Raw genomic sequence first — 10,396 nt, 5'->3', positions numbered from 1 at the left:
AATAATGAATGTAAGACGAGATTTTGTGATCGAAATTATCTAGAAAAATGTCTACGAATCAATCATGTTAATGAATAATAAATTTGTTTATGAGGTACACTTCATGCCTGTGATGTTCTTAGTTCTTTAAGAATCGCATTATATTCCATTTTATAGACATGCAATAAATATACTTTTTTGTGAAACTTGCTTTTGAACCTCGTTCTACGCTTCAATATGATGTTAAATGTGGTCTTTTAACAAATTTGTCCTTCTTACGTTCGAAATTGTTGAATAATTTTATTTTGTATCAATTGGAAAAAGAAGCAATTTTCTTTATTTATTTTGTTGAACGATCGCTGAATTCATGTATGGAACAGCCTTGATGAATGTGTATTAGCAAATGATTGTTCGATTGATGGCAGATAGATTGCAAGTCAGAACTCAAGGTTATCGAGTACGTGTGTCCGAAGATGATGAACGTTATCGCGTGTCCGCGTCTCTTATCAAATAATTATTCTCTGTATCTGAGTTTATCTTTTATCGTCTTATCTGCACGCTTATTTTGGTTTAGGTTCACTCGCCCCGAGATGGAGCTCGGTAACTGCACTCAATATTTGTTTGGTACAAAAAGATCCATCTTGATAAGATATTTTTGGTCTGTAGTTTTCAAAAATTTAGTGCAAAACTGCTAGCGTTCTCGGCATCTTTCTCATGTTCGAATCTTTTACATTTGTTATTCAGTCTATTATATAAATTCTTTTTTTTTACATTTCAAATAAAGTATTTGTTTACATATTAAATACAAGACAATGTGTGATTTCTGTTTGATTACAGAATTGAATCAGCTTCTTCAATGTTCAACATTTTGCATGCCACGAATGACATAGATTTTTTTACCATTGTTGCTCCATTCAAAATCTTGATGTCAGAAATGAATATCAGCGGCTGAGATAACTCGTCCTATGCTCAGGTGTTATGCGTCGTATCTGTGCCGTTATTTTATGTGGTATCTCCTCTAAAAATACCCTTGGTGATAAGCTATCAGGGTTGACCAATGCCACTGATGGGTATGGCAAGAATAGTTTATTGTAGCGTCACATTCTGTATAGTTTGTATGGAGCTTCACGACAGTCGCTGTACGCTTCCGTTAATGAACATGGTGAGTTTAATGTTTTTTTCTGCGTACGTTATCATTTTTTGCAATTTTAGTCAGGCTGTTGTTATGAGATCGAAGTTTCAATAATTTCACGATCAAGTCTGTGATTAGTTGTCATAAAATAAAAATACCCCAGGTTTTAACCCAATTATAAATCGATAGAAATCTCGTTTGTTTCTTTAATTTGTTATTTTTTTGGATTGTCGGTCTCAGTTGCCCAAGTTTTTGTTTAATTGCTATAAGTGTTCATTTATAAGCGCTCTTCAGTTTCCAATCGTATCAACGTTGATTATTCATTGTTATTAATTCGATGATATTCGCTCATTCAGCGGCATCGTCACTTGTTGCCGTCGCTAGGGACCTTATCAACAACACGTTTATCAATAATAGTTGATAATTTGTTGATTCCCACAGTTTTCAGCGGCATCATCACTTATTGCTGTCGCTAGGGACCTTATCAACGACACGTTTATAAATACTAGTTGATAATTTGTTGATTCTCACAGTTTTCAGCAGCATCATCACTCGGTGCCGTAGCTAGGGACCTTATGAACGACACGTTTATAGGGACCGTTTCAACGACACGTTTATAAATAACAGTTGATAATTTGTTGATTTCCACAGTTTTCAGCGGCATCATCACTCTGTGCAGTCGTCAAGGACCGCATCAACACTGCGTGTGAAGGGCAACCCGCGTGGAAAGTTGTTCTAGTGACCGCCGGGGGAACTTTCTGCCTCGTTGCCGTCAAGAATTTTTTATGGCAAGATGAAAGTGAGTGGAAATGAAATCATTTTAAATTTTACTTAATCTGCCTTCAATTTTGTGTTTAATTTTTGTACGTCAGAGACCACTTTCTGTGTAAAATATGTATGTTTGTTAGCCACTTTCTGTGTGAAATATGTATGTTTGTTAGTCATTTTGTGTGAAATATGTTTGTTAACCACTTTCTGCGTGAAATATGTATGTTTGTTAGCCACATTCTGCGTGAAATATGTATGTTAACCACTTTCTGTGTGAAATATGTATGTTTGTTAACCACTGTCTGTTTGAAAGAGCGATATTTGTATGTTCTTTTTTTGGTTACAAATTAAAAAATGAACTTCCTATGGCAGGATGACAATCATCACAAAAAACATATTTCGTTGCCCATAACATCAATAATGAGCAAACATTAGCCAATTTAACAAGGCATTAAAACCCCTTTTACCTCTTCGTCAAAAATGCTGACAAGATGTTATCCCTGATTTACTAACGAAAAGTTAGTAAATTATTGCTTGGACTGGGTGATTAACCCCCAATTTTGTGTGCAATGCTATTTTTTATTTTGCTATATTACCTTAATGAGATTTTCTGGAGGGATATGCTCTACGACTTGAAACGAGAACGGAAAGATTTTTGAACAAAAATTTTTAAATTTTCAGTCACAATTCTAATCCACCGAAATATCTTCATTAAGAGGAATATCAAAAATTGAAGCATGTAAAAAGAACTTTTGGTTAAGCGTGCCAGCGTCTCAGGGTTTATCGTCAATCAAAGGTCTTGTATGAATTCGAAATTCTGTTCAACTTTTATAATCGATTCAAGAAAACAAAGGATGAAGAAAATAATATTAATTAAGAGGAAATTATGTCGTACTTAGTAATAAATTTCATATATAAAATAATTTTTTGTTGTATTAACCGCTCTGGTGCTAGTCGATTTCACCAATTGTTAGCTCTGTCGTTCTTGCCTGTAAAATTCCATCAATATTAACGTTTAAATACGTGGGCGTATTATTTTTACAAGAAAGTATCTCGATCGAGAGGAACTCCTACGTTTCTAATCTACTTAAGATTCCAGTGATAATTTTATATTGAATTCATTATTAATCATTAATCCTAATTATTATTTAGAAAACGTCTGTCGGAACATTTGGGCCAATGTTATGTAAGTTTCGGGATCTTTTTAGCGCATTTTCTCATTTATGGAAAAAATGCACTATTGTGCTCGCCATGTCCGTCTGTCTGTTTGTCTGTCTGTCCGTCCGTCTGTCCGTGACCTCAAGTTTTCGTCGACGCTCTCTGTCACTCACTGCTATGAGTACTGAGTTATATTTTTTGTATCTATCTTTTATTTGCATTTTTTGCAGGTCTTTTCGTACGCTCGAAGTTGGCTCTCTTCTCGCTAATTAGAAAAATTCCTCAGGTCAAGAGGAAAATCGACGAAGAAATAGGAAAGGTAAAGAAATAGTATGAAAACCCTTGAGAAATAAAACTTACACATAAATTATTTATTCTTGCCAGCTGTGAACAATGTGTGTATTTGTTTGTGCGTATGTGTGTGTTTAACATTTGATATAGTTTGCTTAGAAATATTTGTAATTCATGGATGATTAGTTCACTTAACAGCAACTGTGTCGACCATGAGCTAGGATATTTTTGAGTTGGAAGGATGTCGTATTTAAATCTTACTTAAAAATGTCGTACGACATCCTTAATTTAAATCTTAAATTAAGGAGGTCGTACCGTAAATCTGCATACACCAATTTTCGAACAACTTCAAGGAATCTTACAACAATAGTCGAAGAAAAACTGAGAGTATCAGACAATCGAAAAATCTGCATTTAATTCAAATTAAATAATTGCATTTAATGATCTATAGTTGGAGTTGTAATTTCTCAATCAATGAGCTATATTTTGATAATAGAGATGATATTCATATAATCATATCAGATACAAAATTGGGTAACAAGTTAATAATTGGTCTGGAAGCCGCAGAATATTTTGCCACTAAGATGGTGCGTGTTGACGGATTCAGAGTGACTAAGTCGTCACTCGGTCACTCTAAACAAACAATTTGTTATGAAGGTAACGGCCGATCAAAATGTGCGTTTCTTGCCGGCATTATACCTACTGCCAGCAATATCCATCTCATTATTATACCTCCATTTTACCCATTATATCATTTAATTCTTTATACCTTCACCATAACAATTATGCTTCCATCTCACCATTATACCATCATCTTACCAATTACATGCTTCCATCTCACCATTACACCTCCACCATAACAATTATACCTAATAATGTCACTATTAACACCTCACAATTAAGCCTAATAATGTCACTATTGACACCACTAATTAAGCCTAATAATGTCACTATTGACACCTCACAATTAAGCCTAATAATGTCACTATTGACACCACTAATTAAGCCTAATAATGTCACTGTTGACACCTCACAATTAAGCCTAATAATGTCACTGTTGACACCTCACAATTAAGCCTAATAATGTCACTGTTGACACCTCACAATTAAGCCTAATAATGTCACTATTAACAGCTAGAGCGAGACATGCTGGCAGAGATGAACGAGAGCATCGACAACAGCGTCTTCATGACGGCGCTGCCTCCATGTGGCTGGAGTAAACAAGCCATCCTTGAACAAATTAACATCTACAGCAAATATGGTGCATATTTCTTCTATTTATACTAACTCTTACTAATTTGAAATAAACAAATTAACATCTAAACATCTACAGCAAATATGGTGACTATTTCTTCTATTTGTACTAACTCTTACTACTTTGAAATAGACTAATTAACATCTACAGCAAATATGGTGACTATTTCTTTTATTTATACTAACTCTTACTACTTTGAAATAGACTAATTAACATCTACAGCAAATATGGTGACTATTTCTTCTATTTGTACTAACTCTTACTACTTTGAAATAGACTAATTAACATCTACAGCAAATATGGTGACTATTTCTTTTATTTATACTAACTCTTACTACTTTGAAATAGACTAATTAACATCTACAGCAAATATGGTGACTATTTCTTCTATTTATAGTTTATACTAACTCTTAGAACTTTGAAATTTATTAGGAATGTGAAATGGGATGAATATTCCGTCAATTTAAATTAACTCTCATAACCTTGAACTACGTTCGATACGCCAAATATGGTCTTCTATTTACTTACTCTTACTACTTTGAAATAAACAAATTAACATCTACAGCAAATATGGTGCCTATTCATATTTATACTAACTCTTACTACTTTGAAATTCATTCGGAATGTTAAATATGATGAATATTTCGTCAATTCACATTAACTGTCATAACCTTGAACTACGTTCGATACGCCAAATATGGTCTTCTATTTATACTTACTCTTATTACTTTGAAATAAACAAATTAACATCTCCAGCAAACATAGTGCTTTTTTCTTCTATTTATAGTTTATACTAACTGTTACTACTTTGAAATTTATTAGGAATGCCAAATGGGATTAATATTCTGTCAATTTAAATTAACTCTGAGAACTTTGAACTACATTCGATACGTCATATATAGTGCCTATTTCTTCAATTTGTATTAACTCTTAGAAATTTTACCTTCATTCGTGCGAGTTGTTTTGTTAATTTGCAATTTGTTTATTTTTTGATTTTTCTAATCTCGATCAATATAATGTCTATGAATATTTTCTGATAATGCATGCGTTAGTGGCGTTAATCCAAACGTTTTAAGCTGTTTATTACGCATTTGAACCAATTTACGCACTAATAAATTATTGAATAATAAGTGAGAAATACATATATTGCAAGTGCAATGACATAAACGTATGAAATTAAGAGGACAAAAAAAATCATGCTTGGCAAAAAAAACAGACGTTGTCATTTCTGTGACCATCACCGAAGACAACTCGCAATTTCTTCTACCATTTCCGCGAAACTCGGCCTATGCAATATTTCTTGCATCTAATAAGTTTGTAGTATGTAACGTTGTCAACATTGCTTAGGCCGCTAGAACAAGCACCGATTCGGAACATCGCAGAATATTCTCTCAGCATGTTGAGGGTCTCGAACTTGAGCCTCATCACTGCTTCAATTTTGCGTTGCTTAACCACCCGGCAATGTTCAGGATTGACCAGAGCTGTCGCAGAAAGCTGGGATCGAACACACAACTCACTGCTTTATTTCTTATACTCTGAACTGTAAATATTGGGATAAATAATTAATGCGTATAGCAATAAATTGCTAGTAAGACCGATTATTCGTCACAGAAAATGCAGGGTTACCGCAATAACCTGGCGGAGACTAATAAAGTTATCGACGAGGAAGGCTGGTACAACTCAGGCGACGTGGCCCTCGTGGACGAGGAAGGCTACGTCCAGGTCGTCGACCGCGTCAAGGAGATCATCCGCCTTGAATACGAAAATGTTAGTGTTTATTTATTTTTTAAAAGCAGCGTGCATCAAGCTTGCAGATGAAACTTGATGCACGGTTAATCAAAAGCACTTTCTGGGGACTATGAGAGAAATTTTCATTGCTGTTGGTAAGTAAAATTGGGGTGCCACCCCGGGTTTTACCCCGCGTCTTTCGCGTATTGATACTGGTATCAGGCCAACTAATACTTAGATACCAGGAAATCGTGTTACGGGGGGTACTTTTTTACTTTTTCCATCATAACTCGGCAACGGCTGCTCCGATTNAATATATTACCAGCATATAAGCAGATACTTTCGTAATTTTATTATTGCAAGACGGCTAAATAATATAGGGCGGAATATGCTTATCATCCATAACTACTAACAATTTAGTTCACTTACATAGAATCATGAATAATTGTATCGCAAACCAAACTATTCTTACCATCCGCAGTCACGAAATTATAACACAGTTGAATTTCATGACAAATAAGCTCTGCAATTATTTAACGAATAATATTGAGAAAAGTGTGTATGAGCAGGAGAATATTATTTCACAGATATTTTTAATAATTATTATTCAGAAAATGCCATACCAAGAAATGGGTTGCGAAGATGGCAATAGAGTTGCACGATATAAATATAATTTACTTGTCAATAAATTACATTAGATAAAATAAAAGATTCCTACAATTTACAGTTATCTGAGATAGATAATTGGAGCGTGTGCCATGTAATTTGTTTTTGTCTGTTTCTGGTGCCCTCCCAACATGTGAGAATAGTTCAGTTTATGCTGAAAATATGATCCAAATTTCAAATCTTGACTCAAGTACTCAATGTTAATATATTTAAGATAACTCTCTCCTATCAATTGATGAATAAATAGAAATGTATAAAGAAATGATTTTTGCGGATTAATATTTTCGCGTATATCTACGGATATGGTATTTATTAAATAGGTGCGGTGTACTTGTTGAAAGGCATAGTAATGATGAATGTTTAATCAACTCCCGCGATCCAGTTTGTAGACCTTGCTCCAGCAATGGCTCAGTATCGGCAACATAAAGTAATGTCACAAAGCTCATTACTCAAGAAACCCCGTAAAGCTGTATCTTTTTGTCACGGAAAAGCACCGAAAGAACGAGGATATTCCACTCAAACGATGAAGCTTCGTTAATAATGATTCTTCGGTAATTTAAAAACGTTTTTTGGCCTCATGGGAATAAGTAGCGAATATTTCACTAATCGGCAACAAACCAGACTTATTTCATCATCACCGGCATCACGAGGTTAATTTGGTCGAATTCCTTATGTAATAACAATTTCCTTGTTATTAAATTTTTTATTATGAGCATGAAGTTTTATTTCACAAAAATTCAATGGACGAAAGTAAATTCGTTTTGCGTGACAATTACAGAAGCACAAATATAACAGGAAGAAATTTTTATCCCTTAAAAAAAGCCAAAATCAAAATGGTAAATCCAACTGCTCTCTAAAAATTGACAGGGAATGAAATAAAAAATATTATTACATATAATGATTTTAAATCAATGCGAGCGGATTCGTCGTATCGTGACTTAAGTTCAGACTCAAGTTCAGTACGAGACTCAAGTTCAGTACGTTAAAAGGTACGATGTCTCACTTCTAGGTTAATTTTTACATAATAGGGTACCGTTGAATTCAGTTTTGAAGTTCGTTTACATGGTTTCCGTAGGTAGGCTTTCTATTTCGAGAGTATTCAACTATCGATGAGAGATTTTATGAGTATGGGTTTTCATGTTAATTGAAGAAAAACTGATTTGATTGTTATTCCATTGCCGTTAATTTTTACCTGATGTCTCCGGCAACAGTGTTTTCCCACGTTTTTAATTTTTTTCGGGTTATATGATTTGTTCGATTGTTCATGATTTTCGGCCTCTGTACTTCGAGCCGCGGTTCGCGCGGGTTATCGCGAGGATGCGGTGTGCCCTTTTCGCTGTCGTATGAGACTTGTCAGGTTAACGACATGATAGGTGTTAACGATAGGTTGGGGATAGGACACCAGGTTATTTTATTGAATTTAACGCCTGAGGTATTCCGTTCCAGCCCGCATTTAGCTGATGGAATCTGGGGTTAAGTGCGGAGTGCCAGGTAATAGCCTAAACTACCTATTAAAATTGCAGCATAGACTATTTGCAGTTGAAAATGATCATCTCACAGGACACAGGTAATTTTTGAAAATTGTGGTTAAAAATAGGTTCTTTTTGTTATGATTCACTGAAAAAATGAGAAAATGCAAATAAAAATAAAGGGGTGAAACTGGCCAGATAAGACCGTAGCAGGACTGTGACGTGACGATGAGACGAACCTCTAAGGAGCCTTCATCGAAATGATGCCCATAGAGCGGGCGCGTCATCAGTGATAAGCAGTAGTCGACTTTAAGTCTTCGAGCCCTTCGATGCAGTGAGAAGAAATTAGGAATTAGTATTGATTCAAGGAAGTTACGGATCCATCATACTCGTCTAAAGAGGAAACTCATTTGAAAATGGAAGTAAAAACACATTTGCCAAGCAGCAACTTTGTCAACCGCTGCAAAAAACTTTTTAAAGCTGTAAAAAAATAACTAGAAGAATAACAAATAGCTGAAAACTCACCTGCTGAGCATTGAAAATGGGGTTATCAGCTGATGGCAATTATGGTTTGTGAGATATAAAAGAAGCTATTGCAAGCTGTGAAAATATGATTAGTAGGCAACTACTAGTTGATGGCGAAATGATTTTTAAAGTTATTTACACTTATTTTAATGTCAATAGTTTTTAATTATTTCCCAGTGGGTAGTTGGTACATACGATAAAAAATTACCTGCTGTTTTCATGTATCAGTGAATAAATTTATTATTTTGTTCATATAGTCGTAATACGTGACCCAGTTTTACGATGTTTAAGTGGGCGAGAATGAGAATAGTTCAGTCAGGGATGCAATTGCTTGCGACGACGCTTCATCAGACCGTGGTGTTCTGTAGTTATGGGTCAGTTACTGATAGACCTTTGGCAAGAGGTCTTTTTCATATGGTCAAATTAAAATTATCTTTGAATCCCTCGAGATACTGGATATTGTATTCTAATATGTTGAGTTTCTATCACATTATGAAACAAGAAGTATGTCTTTCCACTAAGTAAAATTGTGAAAATCAACTCGCTGGGAAACGCAGAAGTCTTAAAAATAATTCAGTTACTGCTGCAATTATGATCTCGTACAGTGATATATTTCGACGTTTTCAGTGAGTGCGGTACGGACTCCAAAATTTAAATTACTATTCAGCACTAATTATATTCATTTGATTTTCAAATATTTTTGAACCCATATGCGTTTCGACGCAAAGGGTTATAGTAGAGAATCTAAGCACGCTCTCAGAGTTGCTGATTAAATTGCGTTGCTTGCTTATATTAACACTACTTAATGGGGATCCTTCGCAAGCTTTCATACCATGAAAGAATTTATAACAGATGTTTTTTAATATATAACAGATTTTCATAACACGGCCGCAATGTTGTTCAACGTTGGTTCGTTAAACTGCTTGAATCTCCATCTTTCCCTTCACAGGGCCGCTGAGTTGTCTGTGTGCACGCAGAGCGTAGGACGCAAGAGGCTGCTCCCGGGACTCTAACGGATGTTCCTGTCTCTTATACACATCTAGATGTGTATAAGAGACAGACTCACAATCACCGTAGCATGACTCACGATCACCGTAGCATGACTCACGATCACCGTATCATGACTCACGATCACCGTAGCATGAATCACGATCACCGTAGCATGACTCACGATCACCGTAGCGATATATACAAAATTAACATAACATAGTGGAAGTGGAGGGAGAGGGGCTTCTACAGCACACCGACACGCGTTTGTTTATACTCTTAACATAACATTACATAGCGATGTCGGCGCAGAAGAGTAGGCCTGATGTGGCCTGTCGCCGAATCTTGAACTTTTCGTGCCTTGTTCACAGAAGATCTAAAATCGTGCCATTTGACCGGATCTATTCAAGACTGACGAAAGTTTGAAATAGCTACTAG

At 35.3% G+C, this 10,396-nt stretch overlaps 1 protein-coding gene across 1 annotated transcript; it reads left to right on the top strand.

The window, feature by feature from the left end:
- The first annotated feature begins 1,096 nt into the window (after positions 1-1,096).
- On the top strand, positions 1,097-6,616 carry LOC108675484 (sphingosine-1-phosphate lyase). Its single transcript, XM_018163507.1, has 5 exons — positions 1,097-1,141; positions 1,763-1,910; positions 3,268-3,356; positions 4,463-4,589; positions 6,195-6,616. Exons 1-5 carry the CDS (start codon positions 1,097-1,099, stop codon positions 6,215-6,217), a joined length of 432 nt encoding a protein of 143 aa, XP_018018996.1. The 3' UTR covers positions 6,218-6,616.
- The last annotated feature ends 3,780 nt before the right edge of the window (positions 6,617-10,396 follow it).

Source organism: Hyalella azteca, unplaced genomic scaffold (assembly GCF_000764305.2).
Source record: "Hyalella azteca isolate HAZT.00-mixed unplaced genomic scaffold, Hazt_2.0.2 contig5114, whole genome shotgun sequence".
In the NCBI taxonomy this organism is placed as follows: domain Eukaryota; kingdom Metazoa; phylum Arthropoda; class Malacostraca; order Amphipoda; family Hyalellidae; genus Hyalella; species Hyalella azteca.
The sequence above is the reverse complement of the archived record's forward strand: the minus strand, read 5'-3'. Positions and strand labels throughout refer to the sequence as shown.